The sequence below is a fragment of the Lutra lutra genome, chromosome 9, assembly GCF_902655055.1.
Source record: "Lutra lutra chromosome 9, mLutLut1.2, whole genome shotgun sequence".
NCBI classification, from domain to species: Eukaryota; Metazoa; Chordata; class Mammalia; order Carnivora; family Mustelidae; genus Lutra; species Lutra lutra.
In genome coordinates this window covers 6,916,758-6,932,410 of record NC_062286.1, presented here as the reverse complement: position 1 = coordinate 6,932,410, position 15,653 = coordinate 6,916,758, and the positions used below count along the sequence as shown (strand labels likewise).

General features: G+C 41.0%; 1 protein-coding gene across 4 annotated transcripts in view; it reads right to left on the bottom strand.

Annotated features, from left to right (window-relative positions):
- Nucleotides 1-15,653, bottom strand: part of TAF1B (TATA-box binding protein associated factor, RNA polymerase I subunit B) — a 77,547-nt gene that overhangs the window by 38,319 nt on the left and 23,575 nt on the right. For all 4 annotated transcript variants that reach the window (XM_047744570.1, XM_047744571.1, XM_047744569.1 and 1 more), the window contains exon 8: nt 9,738-9,837. In XM_047744570.1, coding sequence (XP_047600526.1) covers nt 9,738-9,837 — 100 coding nt within the window. The remainder of the gene's footprint in view (nt 1-9,737; nt 9,838-15,653) is intronic.

The window sequence follows — 15,653 nt, the reverse complement described above, 5'->3', positions numbered from 1 at the left end:
CTCTCTGCCTGCCTCTCTGCCTACTTGCGATCCCTCTGTCAAATAAAATCTTTAAAAAACAAACAAATCCAAAAAACCCCAAATCCTTAGTGAGCTGTGAGCATTATCAAATCGTTTAACATATAACTGGTATCCCCCCAAAAATTCAAGGGGAGGACAGAAAAAAATATTTAAAGAAATAATGAATGAAAAATTACCAAATCTGATGAAAACTATATACAGTCAGAGATCTGAGGTCAATGAACCCCAAGCAGAAGAAACATAAAGAAAACCATGCCAAGGCACATCGCAATCCAACTGATGAAAAACAGTGATAAAAAGAAAACTTTTAAAAGCAGCTGGAGGAAAAAAGACACATTACATGGAGAATAGAAGAGATAAGACTGACAGAATAGAAGAGATAAGAATCAGAAATCAGGCAGGTCTATATCGGACAAGCCCACAGCTAACAGCATACTCAATGATGAAAAGCTAAAAACTTTTCCTCTAAGATCAGGAACAAGACAAGGAAGCCTACTCTCGCCACTTTTATTCCAGATAGTACTAGAAGTCCTAGCTAGAACAATTAGGCAGCAAAAACAAATAAAATGCATCAAATCAAAAAGAAAGAAGTAAAACTGTCTCTATTTGCAGATGGCATGATATTACATATAGAAAACCCTAAAGACTACCAAAAAACTATAGAACCAGTAAAGAAATTCAGTAAATTGCAGGATACAAAATCAATATATGAAAATCAGTTGTGTTTCTATACACTAACAGAAAACTACCAGAAAGAGATATTAGGAAAACAGCCCCTTTACAAAGGCATCAAGAAGAATAAGGGGCACCTGGGTGGCTCAGTTGGTGAAGTGTCTGCCTTCAGCTCAGACTGTGATCCCAGGGTCTTGCTCCACAGGGAGCCTGTCACCCTTTCCTCCCCACTGGTGCTCCCTCTCTCTCTCTCTTCCTCTCTAATAAATAAATAAAATCTTAAAAAAAAAACAAAAAGAAAGAACAAAATACTTAGGGATAAATTTAACCAAGAAGGTAAAAGATCTGTACACTGAAAACTATAAGACACTGATGAAACAAACTGAAGGCACAACTAAATGGAAAGGTATTCTGTGCGTGTGGATCAGAAGGATTACTATTGTTAAAAGGTCCATATTATCAAAAGCAATCTACAGATTCAATGCAATTCCTATCAAAACTGCAATAGCATTCTTCACAGAAATAGAATCCCTAAAATTTGTGTGGAATCACACAAGACCCCAAATAGGCAAAAACAATCTTTTTTTTCTTAAGATTTTATTTATTTATTTGACAGACAGAGATCACAAGCAGGCAGAGAGGCTGGCAGAGAGAGCGAGGAAGCAGGCGCCCTGTTGAGCAGAGAGCCCAATGCGGGGCTCAATCCCAGGACCCTGAGATCATGACCTGAGCCGAAGGCAGAGGCTTATCCCACTGAGCCACCCAGGTGCTCTCTCAAAAACAATCTTGAGAAAGAACAAAGCTGAGGGCATCACACTTTCTGATTTCAAGCTACATAACAAAGCTAGAGTAATCAAAACAGTATGGTATTGGCCTATAGATCAAGGGAACAGAATAGAGAGCCCAGAAATAAATCCATGCATATATGGTGAATTAATTTACAACAAAGGAGCCAAGAATATACATGGGGAAAGGATAGTGTCTTCAACAAATGGTGATGGGAAAACTGGACAGCCACAGGCAAAAGTGTGAAATTGGACCACTATTTAACACCATGCACAAAAATCAACTCAAAATGGAATAAGGACTTAAATTTAAGACCTGAAACCACAAAACTCCTAGAAGAAAACATAGGGGGTATGTTCTTTGACATCAATCTTGGCACTGCGTTTTTGGATTTGACACCAAAAGTGAAGACAACAAGAGCAAAGATAAACAAGTAGGACTAGATCAAACTAAGAAGCTTCTGCATAGCAAAGATGACCACCAACAAAATGAAAAGGCAACCTATGGAATGGGAAAACATATTTGCAAATCCTGTATCTGATTTATCCAAAAAATATAAAGAACTCACAAGCCTAAATAATCTAGCATAAATAATCTAATTTAGCATAAATAATCTAATTTTAAAAGGAGCAGAGGAACTGAGTAGACATTTTTCCAAAGAAGACATACCAATGAACACCATGTACATGAACTCAGTACATGAACTCATGTACATGAGCTCAGTATCATAGGTCATCAGGGAAATACAAATTAAAACTACAATGAGATGTCACCTCACACCCGTTAGAATGGTTACCATCAAAAAAACAAGATAACAAGTGTTGGTTAGATTGTGGAGGAAGAGAGAACCCTTGTGCACTGTTAGTGGGAATGTAATTTGGTGTAGCCATTATTAAAAACAGTATGGAGGTTCCTAAAAAAATTAAAAATATAATTACCATATGATCCATTAATCCCATTTATGGATATACATCCGAAGGAAATGAAAACATGTTCTCAAAAAGATACCTGTACTTCCATGTCCATTGCAGCATTATTCATAACAGCCAAGATAAAGAAATAACCTAAGCGTCCAAACACAGATGATTGGATAGAGAATGCATCACACACACACACACTAAATGCAACATTATTCAGCTGCAAGAAAGAAGGAAATCCTGCCATTTGTGACAACACGGATGGACCTTGAAAACATTAAGCTAAGTTGGATAATCTAGAGAAAGATAAACACTTCATGGTATCAATTATACATCAAATCTTAAAAAACAAAAACACCACTGAACTCATAGAAACCATGAGTAGAAAAGAGGTTGCCGGGGGACTGGGGGTTGGGGGAACAGGGAGAGGTCAGTAAAAGGTTACAAACTTTCAGCCATAAGAGGACTAAGGTCGGGGCGCCTGGGTGGCTCAGTGGGTTAAGCCGCTGCCTTCGGCTCAGGTCATGATCCCAGGTCCTGGGTTCGAGCCCCACATCGGGCTTTCTGCTCAGCAGGGAGCCTGCTTCCTCCTCTCTCTCTGCCTGCCTCTCTGCTTACTTGTGATTTCTCTCTGTCAAATAAATAAAAATAAAAATCTTTAAAAAAAAAAAAAAAAGAGGACTAAGGTCTGAGGATCCAATGTAAAACATGGTGATTACAGAAGATAACACCATATTATACAATTGAAATTTGCTGGGGAGGTAGAATTTAAATGACTTCATACACACACAAAAAGACAACTGTGTGAGGTGATGGATGTGTTAGTCAACTCGATGGGGGAATCCCTTCATGAGCCACACACAGCGCAAACCACCATGATGTACACTTAAAATATCTTACCATTTTGCCCATTATATTTCAATAAAGCTCAGGGGCCGGGGCGGGGGGTGGGGTAGAAAGAAAGAAACCAGGCAGGCCTGCAGAAAATGAAACATCTTTAAAGTACTGAAAGAAATTAAGTACAGACCCAGAATTCTGTACTAGTGGAAAATGTCTTTTCAAAAATGAGGGCAAGGGGAGCCTGGGTGGCTCGACAAGTTAAGTAGCTTAAGTCAGGTCGTGATCCTGAGGTCCTGCAATCAAGCCCCACATGCAGCCCCCTATTCAGTGGGGGTCTGCTTTACCCACTCCCTCTGCCCCTCTCCCCAGCTCATGCTCACACTCTCGCTCTCTCAAATAAATAAAAAATCTTTTAAAAAAATGAGGGCAAATAAAGACTTTTTTAGACCAAGAAACGCCAAAAAAGAATTCACTGCAACAGATCTACATTGTAAGAAAATGTTAAAGGACTTTTTCAGGCAAGAAGAATGCCAGAAATAGCAAAGACGTAGGTAAATACAAAATCATTTTGCCCATTTTAATTTCTTAAAAAGATAAAAGATTTTTTTAAGCAAAAATAATTTAATGCATTGTGAAAATTATAACAGATAAAAGTAAAATGTCTGAGAGGCACCTGGGTGGCTCAGTCAGTTAAGCGTCCCACTCTTGATTTTGGTTCAGGTCATGGTCTCAGGGTTATGAGACTGAGCCTGGAGTCTGTGCCACACTCAGTGGGGAGTCTGCTTGGGATTCTCTCTCTTCATTTCCCTCTGCCTCTCCCCCCTCAAGTTCTCTCTCTTTCTCTCTCAAATATGAAATGTATAAATTGTAAAAAAAAAAAAAAAATAAAAAAAAATAAAATGTCTGACACTAGAAGATGGGAGCAGGGAAATTAAAATATATTGTTGAAAAGGTCCTACTTTAGGGGCACCTGAGTGGCTCAGTGGGTTAAAGCCTCTGCCTTCGGCTCAGGTCATGATCCCAGGGTCCTGGGATCAAGCCCCGCATCGGGCTCTCTGCTTGGCCAGGAGCCTGCTTCCTCCTCTCTCTCTGCCTGCCTCTGCCTACTTGTGATCTCTGTCTGTCAAATAAATAAATAAAATTAAAAAAAAAAAAAAGGTCCTACTTTATACATGTACTGGTATACTAGTACTTGAGGCAGACTGTGGTAAGTTAAAGACGAATGTTCTGAACTCTAGAGCAATCTCACGCACACAAAACTCCACAGGTGTAGTTAATATATCAACAATGGAGATAAAATAGAATCATTAAAAAAAGTCGATTCAGAAGAAGGTGGGAAAAGAAGAAAGAATAAATACTAGATGGAACAAATAAGAGCAGGACAATAGATTTAAACCCAATCATATCTATAATCACATTCAATGTCGATGGTCAGACATATAATTCTAAGGCAGAGAATATCAGACTGCATAAATTAAAAAAAATCAAGATAACTACAAACTGACTACAGGAAGCCATTTTAAATATAAAGACACAGATAGGTTAAAAATAAAATAGTTCCAAAGTATGTTAGGCAAACATTCTTTTTAAATTAACATTGGACAAGGTAGATATGAAAACAAATATTCTGGGGGGGGGAAGAAAAGGACATTACATAGTGAGAAGAGTCAGTTCATCAAGAAGACAAAATATCCTAATTATTGTGCACCTAAGCTCCAAAATACCTGAAGCAAAAACTGACAGAACGTGAGAGAAGAAGCTATAATCCTAGGAGTTGGAGTCTACAATCCGCCTGTCTTGGTAACCGATAGGATGAGTAAAAATTAATATCTGAATGATTTCAGAGCAAAAATGAAACACACAAGTAAATATAAAATAATTAATCTTGGGGCACCTGGGTGGCTCAGTGGTTTAAGCCTCTGCCTTCGGCTCGGGTCATGATCTCAGGGTTCTGGGATCGAGTCCCGTATCGGGCTCTCTGCTCGGCAGGGGGCCTGCTTCCTTCTCTCTCTCTGCCTGCCTCTCTGCCTACTTGTGATCTCTCTCTGTCAAATAAATAAATTCTTAAAAAAAAAAAACTAATCTTGTTTCTTAATTTATAAAATTTAAGTCTCAAATTACAAAAATTTAGGAGAGGCAGAGAAGAGTCTAGATTCGGTACCATAGTGAGAGGATAGTATTTCAGGCTGCAAGACTGAAACAGCACCAGAAACAAACATGGCCGTAAAGGCAGCCACTCCCTCCCACGCCGCCCACAGCAGGGCAAAGCCAACCTCAGCTAAAGGCTTCAGCTATGCTTCTGGGAAACGTAAGCCACACCGGTGAGCCCCAAGGCAGCCCCGTGGTTCTGTGCATTATATGTCACTCCTGCAGTCATTTCAACATTTGGCAATCATGGGATCTATTACTATCTGAAAGGACAAGGTATATATTTTTTAAAATAATTATTTTTATAGAGTGAGATTTGAGTGTCTATTTGAGTATAAAGTGAAACCAAATTTCTTAATTTAAAAGGAAATTACTGGTTAGCTACGACTCCCAAGAATATAAAGTTAGCAGAGGAAGCAAGATCCTTTGCAAGAAGCTGAATTTACGGTAACTAAAATTATAAAACACTGTAATGAAAAGCGAGAGTCATATCCATGAACTTCCTGGCACCTCCTTGCAGCAAACTTGCAGCAATGGGCACATTCAAAGGTTTTTTTGTTTTGTTTATAACAGAGCTTTAAAATGAAAATTTTAATTTCCAAAAATGATACATTTTTTTCCTCTGAGCAGCTTGAGGATAACTCTTAATTTTTTCCTTAGAGGAAAAGCTTTTGCATCCTGGGACCTGGAAGGAATGTCCATTTCAATGTCTATGATATACCAACATTTTGAAGATATTACCTCAAATAATCCTCACAAAAACTATTGAAGTAAGTAGAGGTTTACCTAGTCCCAAATCACGTTCTTCCTTAGACCTGTTTCCTTACTGGAAAATGAAGAAACGTGGACTAAGTGATGTTTAAATTTCCCTCCAGCTTTAATATTTCATGATTCCATATAAAAGTTTCTGGGTGTTTATTCCTGAGAAGCTTATCATTTGGCTAGAGAGTTAAAAACAAGTAAGTAATTTTAGGCACCAGCAAAAAGTAAGAATTACCTAAACCTAGCAAAAATGATCAATGTAACTTGAGTGGTGAATGGTTCTGAGAAATCAGGCTAAAGCCTAGTCATTAGAAAGTAAGATACAGACTGGACTGGAGGCTAAGGGAGAAGAGAAGGAAGGGTGGGACGGGAAGCGAGGGAAAGTAGGGTAGGGGAGAATAAGTGAGGGAAAGAGAAGAAGGAGAGAATTTTTTGTTAGCCAAGACTCCACTGGAGAGATTAATGCAAAAATGGTAACTGAGTTCCACTGGTCCCTCCAGAAACATTGAAGTGTAAAGACACACACCAAGAACTACTGAACTAAATATCTAGCCCATGAACAATTTTTTAGCAGCTAAAACTGAAATTATTAATTAGTGAATTATACAGATTTTCAAATCAATTACCAAAAAAAAAACAACAACAACAAAAAAAAAAACCAAAAACCACCTTCTATGTGACAGTCTTAGGGTAGCATCAGTACTGCCCAAGGCATGCCCAGGAAATCCAGACGTGTCTCACTGAACACGGCATGCTATTTAAAAAGATGAAAAACTAATCAACCTCTAAAACCTGTGCTTTTCTTTTCTTAGAGGCAGGCAGGGCTCCGGAGGTGGCAGGGGCACCTTGTGCCTGGTAAGCACCTGCCGGAGGTGACTGTTGTTCAGCTATCCTGCCACATCTCCGAAAAATTAGCTGGGGACTGGAGTGCTGACTGGAAACACAGTGTGTCCTCTGTGTCCCTAGTCCTTCAAATAAATTATCGCAACCGTCCAGTTACGGAATGAGGAAGTCACCAGAGTGAGAAGCGCAACACACTAACTACAGTTGGTGACACTATAGTAGTGTTGTATGGTGACAGATGGAAGCTACGCTTGTGCTGAGTGCAGCGAAACACAGAGACGAGATAAACCATTCTGCTGTGCGCCTGCGACTGACAAAACGTCGTATATCAACTGCAGTGGGGTTTGAAAATTTTTTTTTGAAGATTTTATTTATTTGACAGAAAGAGACACAGTGAGAGGGAACACAAGCAGGGGGAGCGGGAGAGAGAGAAGCAGGCTCCTCGCCGAGCAGGGAGCCCGACTCGGGGCTTGATCCCAGGACCCTGGGACCGTGACCTAAGCTGAAGGCAGACACTTAACGACCAAGCCATCCAGGTGCCCCTAAAATTTTTAAAAATAAAAATTAAAAAGAAATGATCACAATTCTGCCCAAGCTAAGAAAATGTCATGAAGACCCTCATTCAGGAAGGCCATTCCAGCTACCTAGCCTGTGCTTCACACCAGGACACGTGCACCCACACTGTCACTTCCAGCCTGGGCCATCCTCCAGCTGGATCCTCTATCCCCGGCCTTCCGGTTCTGGTTGCCGTCTCTTCCACAGGCCCACCTCTTGGTTTTGGTAACCAGTCCAGAGCCCAGTGAGTGGCTCGAACTCACAACCCTGAGATCAAGAGCTAAGACTGAGAGTCAGAAGCTTAGCCGACCAGGCCACCCAGGTGCAGCCCCATCCCCACCCCCCAATCTGAAGCTTCTTTATTACCTCAATAACCTACTTCCACTTCCTGGCCCTGCTCTCCCTGCCCCACCCCTCACCCTACCCTCAACGCTCGGTATGGTCCCACTTTTTTTTGTCTCCCTCCAAACCAAGGCTGCCTTGGCCATGCTGGACTATGCTCAGAGTGAGGGGACCAGGCAAGTTACCTAATCTCTCTGTGTCTCAGTTTCCTCATCTGTAGAACAAGCATAATAATAATAATAATAATAATAATAATATGGGGGCACCTGGGTGGCTCAGTTGGTTAGGCGTTTGCCTTTGGCTCAGGTCATAATCTCAGGGTCTTGGGATCCAGCCCCACGTCAAGCTCTCTGCTCAGCAGGAAGTCTGCTTCTCCATCTCCCGTACCTCTCCCCCCGGCTTGTGCTCTCTTGCTATCGCTGTCACTATCTGTCTCTCTCTCTCAAATAAATAAAATCTTAAAGAATATTAATAATACACACTTCATAGGGTGTGTATATAAAAGAGTTTATAAAATATGTAAAAGAGGGCCTAGTACAGAATAAGCATCACCGCTGTTACTATTTCTCCGGCAGCCATACCTGCCTCCCTGGGCTGCCGTGGACGGGCGCCACCACATGCGCACGTGGAGCTGTCCCGTTATCTCTCCTGGCTGTGGAATAAATGGTGACAATGCGGAAGCAGCCCTGGGGACCCAGCCCCAAACTTGCTTCCTCTCTCTCAATCCCCAGGAACTGCTCCTGCACAAGACGTTCAGAAAGTAAAGCCGTTTCTGGTTTAAAAATCTAACGTTACCTACGAATCACTCGTAGTGGCCAGTACTCTAAATTCAATGCAGACGTACAATGTTCCAGAATGTTGTGCGCTTGTTTATCTGCATTTCCAATCATCCATCACTTCTGGCTCAAATGCTTCAAAAATAGCACTTCATCTAATTATATTTTCATAGCACCTACTTAAGCGTTTAGAGGAACAAGTGTAAAAAGGAGGCGGAGTGGCAGGCACACAGAGCCAAAGACGATATAATGAGTAAAAGGCTGCAGGTACTATGGTTCCAAGTCTGGGATCACTAACCATATGGCTTTGGCATTTATTCTGTCTTCCCGAGGTGTCTACTCAGACGTACAACTGGGATGACAGTGAACCACACTTAAGCAGGGGTTTGGTAAGAATCACAAACGTCTCTTGAATTAAACCACAAACAATGTAAAGCTGTGAAGGTTAGGAGGGCCTATAAAAATAATTCCTTAAGTGGGCAAACAGGGTAATATTTAATGTTAATATTTAGTATACTGAAAACCTTCTGATGAAGAACAAAGAGAAGATAATCTTTGAGCACTACACATAGTGATAAAGACTCGTAATTAAAGGGCAGAAGTCCTTCCATTGGAGACATCTGAAAACAGATCTAGAAAAAGACCAAGAAGCAAAGGACTTAAAATAGCACCTTTTGAAACAAGAGAATAATTTTCTTCTCTTTTCTTAAAAGCAATATAGTATGCAACTAACAAAAAATGTTTTTTAAAAATGTGAAACTACCTAAAAGTCTCTATAGAAAACTTCTGAAGATCAGTGTCAACCAAACAGCTATTGACAGTACACACACCTCACAGCATAGCTGTATGTTCAGGACAACCTAAAGGATTAGGAGAGACCACATGTGGAAATTAAAAAATAACAATCCTGCTCCTCATTAAATTACGACTAATGTTCTACATATGGGCAGAACAAAAACTAGGTGCCATTTTTTAAAACTCCCAACACCAAAGAGTAAGTCAGGAAAGGAATACAATCACCATACTATTTTTGTGTCTCATTAGTGACTACAAAGTAAAAAAGAAAATAACTTGCCTCTATAGCAAAAATTCCTTTGTCGCGCCCATATAATTTCATCTCTTCTGGGAAATGCTGAAAAGCATTTATATAAGGAATGTGGCCCTCTTCAACAAATCTGTATTTTCAAAAAGAAAGTGCCAGTAAGAGATACGTACTGATTCAGCAAAGCAGGACAACCGAGCTGAGATGCGTTTCACAGATGAGGTGAGAACCAGTTGAGCCCGCTGTGTCTCCCACATGTTTTTAGGGAGGATAAATCTGAAAAGATTAGTTAGTCTCTGCACCCATGTGTGGAGATAACATGTAGCCAACTGTCTAATGATATCTTGAAGTTTCTGACTAACTAGACGAAATATTTCTGTGAAGTAATGAAGTATATATCTTACTTGTCAATTCACCACCAGGCTTGCAGACACGGCCTCCTTCTATCCCTAGCACCCTTCGCATGATGAGCACCCACTCTTCTTCTAAATCACTCTCTCAAGGAGACCTTCCTAGATCCATTTTCCTTGTTAGAAAACCGACCTTGTCTACCCGCCTGTCCTTGGTCCCTATGACACTGCACAACAGATGCCTGCCCCGAGAGGTAATCCAGGAAAGGGACCTTGCCCGTTTGTTTACTACTCCATCCCAAAGTCCAGTACACAGCAGCTGATCAAATATGTTGAGTAAATGATTGAGTTTGGGGAAAATAGCACATATATAAAAATAAATACACATACATATTTATTTACAATTCATGCATTAAGTCAACAAAAATTTATCGAGTACTAAAACCCAGCACTATTTGAGGCTGTGGGCATACAGCAATGAACAAAATAGGAAAACATTCTTGCTCCCAAGGAGTTTTATGTTCTCATGAAAAGAGATGACAAACAAAACAAATGAATGAAATCTACAGTATGTTAAGTAGGTAAAGACGGTAAGGAGAAAAACAAAGTAGGGAAGAACACAGAATGAGGAATGGGGGTACTGCCACCTAGGCCATATATACGTATCTATTAGATTTTTTTTAAGATTTTATGTATTGATTTATTTGGCAGAGAGAGAGAGAGTGCACAAGTGGGGGAAGGAGCAGAGGGAGAGGGAGAAGCAGGCTCCTCACTGAGCAGAGAGCCCGATATGGCGCTCAATCCCAGGACCCTGGGATCATGACCTGAACCGAAGGCAGACACAACCAACTGAGCCACCCAGGTACCCCATCTAGTACATTTTAAAAATATGACAATAGTTAAAAAAAATAAGATAAAGACAGGAATAAGTTAGTATGCAAATGTTTTACGCTGAAATCTTTGTTGTTGTTACAGCTAAACTGACATCTAGCTTCTAGCTTTTTGTGTGTGAATGAACAATATTGATTCAACTTTACTTCAAATTAAAAATGTAATTTAATTTTTTTGTCTACTGAAAGTTGAGAATTAAATATTATGTAAAAATGGTGTTTTATGAAGTTTAACGATAAAGCAGGCTTCTTTAGAACAGCGCTACAGGGAAAACCATCCTCATCTAGGTTTTCATACATTTCTTTAATTTACTTAAAAGTATGTGTGCGTAGTAATCAGTATTCATATTATTTTAGAACTATATTCTTGGTTTAATATTATTTCATATACAGGATGTATTACGTGCTTATCATTTTATAACTATGTAGTGTTCCATGACGTTAATATATTCGTAATTTACACAGTCATTGCCCCCATGTGATAATAAACATATGCCAGCCCTATGTGAGGGTTAGCTGAGACTCAATAAAACATGAAAAGCCCCCACCACGGCCCTAGGGGGACAGGCAGATAGCCTCAGTGGATGCCTCAGTAAAGACAGTGCCGCAGTGCCCCACAGAGGCACACGCACAGTGCTGTGGGAGCAGGGGGAAGAATGACAAACCTGACAAGGGGAAGCAGAAACAGCTACACAGAGAAGTCTTGGCCATCTGGGGTTTTAACAATTTTCACCATTTATAATAGTGCTGCTCATAATTTCTTTTCAAGTTCGATCAGTTTCTTAAAAATTTCCTTTTAGAAAAATATACTTTTTCAAAAAACAGCTATTGAATCAAAGCTCCAAATAATCAATTTCATTTTCTTCAGTATTATCAGATAAGCCTCTCAATCAATCCAGGAAGCTGACAGAGGAACTGCCAGAGACTAAAAGCGTCCCATACGCCCTTCCTGGCCCTGTCACCTGAAAACAGTCTCTATTTATGATTTGTTGTACTTTTCAAAGGTTTCAATCTGCGGTAGATTGGAAATTTAACAAACTGATTCTTTATCACAGATAACTGAAGAAGCTCTGCACTGGAATTAGGTCGTGTCCATCTGCAAGACATATCCAGAGCCCCCTCACCTTGTTCCATTTCAACTGCTACCATCCTACTCCAAACCGCTATCTCTTGCCGGAAGTACAGCAAAAGACCACCTGGGTCTCTCTGCTTTCAGCCCTGCCTCCCTAGAATCCATTTTCCTCCTAGCTGCCTGAATGGTCAGAGAAGGTCTCCCCTGCTAAAATCTTCCAGGGGCTTATTATCACACTCAAAAGCCAAATTCCTAATGAGTACTGAAGGGGTTTCCTTCTAAAGTGATGCTCATGCTCTGGAAATAGAGGTGATGGTTGCGCAACCTTGTAAATGTCCTGAAAACCACTGAATTGCACATTCAAAAGTGTGAATTTTACTGTATATGAATTATACCTCAATTAAAAAAAAATCCAAACACCTAGCCTGGCTCACAAAGACCTGTCCCTGGTCCTTGCTTATTATCCCTCTGTCCTCACCCTCCCACTGCCCCTCGGACTGCCCCTTCAAATTCTTACCCCTGTCGCACTGAGCTTCCTCTGCTCCCTGATCCCACAGACCTTGCTCTTGCTTGAGGGCTTGCCACTAGCAACCTCCCTCTAATTGGGGCTGGCACCGCGGATATCCACCTGCTACTTCCACTCACGGTGCTTCTCAGTGAGCCCTTCCCTCATGACCAGTCTAAAGCAGCAGCCACCATCTGATTTCAGTCTTCTGCATAGCACTCCACTGTTTCATCATTATTTATTTATACGCTTGTCTATCTCCTCCTTTAGTCTTGAACTTCACGAGAGCAGGAACCTGTTCTCTATGGTACACCACTGTGATTCAAGGGTCTAGACTCTAGAACAATGCCTGCATCTAGTAAGTTACTGCATACTCAGTAAATATTTGTAGAATGAGTATGCTTTGACTATTTTTATTTATTGTTGTTATTCACTAGGTAGGCAAGGTTCTTTTTTTTTTAATTTTTTTATTTTTTATTTTTATTTTTTTAAAGATTTATTTATCTGAGGGGACGCCTGCTCGGGTGGCTCAGTCGGTGAAACGTCTACCTTTAGCTCTGCATGGGGTTCTCTGCTCAGCAGGGAGTCTGCTTCTCCCTCTTCCTCTGCCTCTCCACTGATTGTGCTCTCTCTCTCTCTCAAATAAATAAAATCTTTAAAAAATATATTTGAGGGAGAGAGAGATAAACAATGATCGAGCAGGAGGAAGGGCAGAGGGAGAGAGAGAATCCCAAGCAGACTCCCCACTGAGCACAGGCCTGACATAGGACTCGATCCCATGACTCAGATCATGACATGAGCCAAAATCAAGAGCTGGATGCTCAAGCAACTGAGCCACCCAGGCACCGTAGACAGGGTCAGTTAAAGGCTACTTTAAGAATTGTGAATTTTTACTAAGGACTATGTATGCTGCTAAAGGATTTAAACTGGGGAATGACATACAGGATGAGTATAAGGTATAGGGGCATTGGGGTTAGACTAATGATGTATTTCCTTCCCATCACTGTTTTTTAAATACTTTTTCTCCGTTTGGCGGTAGTTCTCAAATGTCAGCATCTGTAAGAATCCCCTGGATGGCTTATTAAAACAGAGTTACCAGGCCCTTCCCCCAGAGTTTCTGATTTGGATTAGAATGGGTTAGAATCTGGTTAGAATTTACATACTTGTAATGCCTAGGGGATGCTGCTGCTGGTGGTCGGGGAGCCACACTTTGAGAAGCTGTGACTCAGAGCTCCTTCTCTGAGAAACACAGAGAAAGGGGAGCGGTGGGGGGGGGGCGCCTGAGTGGCTCAGTGGGTTAAAGCCTCTGCCTTCGGCTCAGGTCGTGATCCCAGGGTCCTGGGATCGAGCCCACGTCGGGCTCTCTGCTCTGCGGGAAGCCTGCTTCCTCCCACCTCTCTCTCTGCCTGCCTCTCTGCCTACTTGTGATGTCTCTCTCTCTCTCTCTGTCAAATAAATAAAATCTTAAAAAAAAAAAAAAAAAAAAGAGGAGCGGTGGGAACGGTCCCTTTCCTGTTGCTCCAAGCACTTAGGCTCAGTTCCCAAATGTGTATGTCCCACAGAGCAAAATAAAAGCCCTCCAGCTAATTAGATCCAATCTCCCTGAAGGCACTTCAGAATTCTCCTTAAAGGGAGGGGAGGAAAGAAGGAGGAGGGGAACAGTAAGAGAGAGGGAGAGAGACAAATGTGTAGGATCTTATTACCTCTAACCTTCCAACCAAGCTAATACTCTCCCTAAGCAGAATTCTGGGTGGATATAGTTTTGTCCATCTTGCTAGGCGTCCAGGAGCCCCGCTACTCCCTTAGAGACTGCCCTGAGTAGCCGGACTGCCCCTCTACCCAGTTCAAGCGCCATGATTTGATTGTTGTTTCCTTAAGACCCCTGGGCTACGGAAAGGAAGAGGGACAGGTGAGGCACAAGACGGTGGGACACAGGGCCCACTTGGGAGGTTGCTAAGTCATCCAGGTGAAGATATGGAGGGAATGGGGAGAAAAAATGGTTTCAAGGGTTGTCTGGGAAGGATAATTGCCAGGATGTAACGACCGACTGTAGCTCTGAGAGGAAAGAGTCAAGGGTGAACCTTAAGTTCCCGGATAGGAAGAAATGGAGTGTGGGATATTTACAAGGGAAAAAAAAGAACACTGGAGAATGAGATGGACTGAGGAGAAAGATGAAAGATGAACTTCTTTTCATCATTCTGATTTTGAGATACCATGAAGACACCTAAGTAGTGTCCAACAGGCACTGACTATGAATATATGGGTATGAATATGTGGGTCTGACCCTCACTAGACAAGTCTGGGCTGTAGATATAAATCTGGGCGTTGTCATCATCATATAGATGGTAATTAAAGCCTTGGAAGAAGATGAGGTCACCCGACGAAGGCATATAGAGCAAGGTGAGGTTTTTAACTTAACAGTAAAATTCACTGAATCATGGACTATCTGCATGCAGAATTAATCACCTCTGAGAAAAGCCTTGTTTGTTGGTTGATGTGGCCAAATTCAAAGGCACTATCATCCTTTACTGGAGGTTATTTTATTTAATCAAAGAGCCTAGTACTGATGATGATGATGAAGAAGAAAACAAAGTAATAGCTAGCACTGATTTCTTATTATGTGCTAGGCACTGTCCTGAGTGCTTTTTGTGCAGCAATAATTACTGGAAGTAGTTACAACTCTGTGAGGTAGATGTTATTATCAGCCCCATTTCACCAAGGATGAAACAGAGGCAGAGAGAAATTAAATAATTTACTCAAGGTCACATGTAAGTGGCACAGCTGGGATTCAAACCCAGGAGTCTGGTTCCAAATCTGTGCTTGTAAAAATCACTGTATGCACTGAGTAAACGCAAATGTTATTGTTTAGAATACATATAAAGCAAGGCAAATATGAACCCACTAATGATTTCGGCATATCTTCTATTTAATGAGAAAGTCTTATACATGATGCCCTAATTAACTCATTAACTATAAAATACTGTAAATTATCTTGAAAAAAAGTAAATACTGACCATTCACTAACAGGTTTCTAATACTTTTGTTCTCAGTTTATCTTATAAACACAGAGAACCTACACTGTAGCTCTTACCGACACCAGCGCAAGCTGCTGTGGGGCTACTAATGACCATT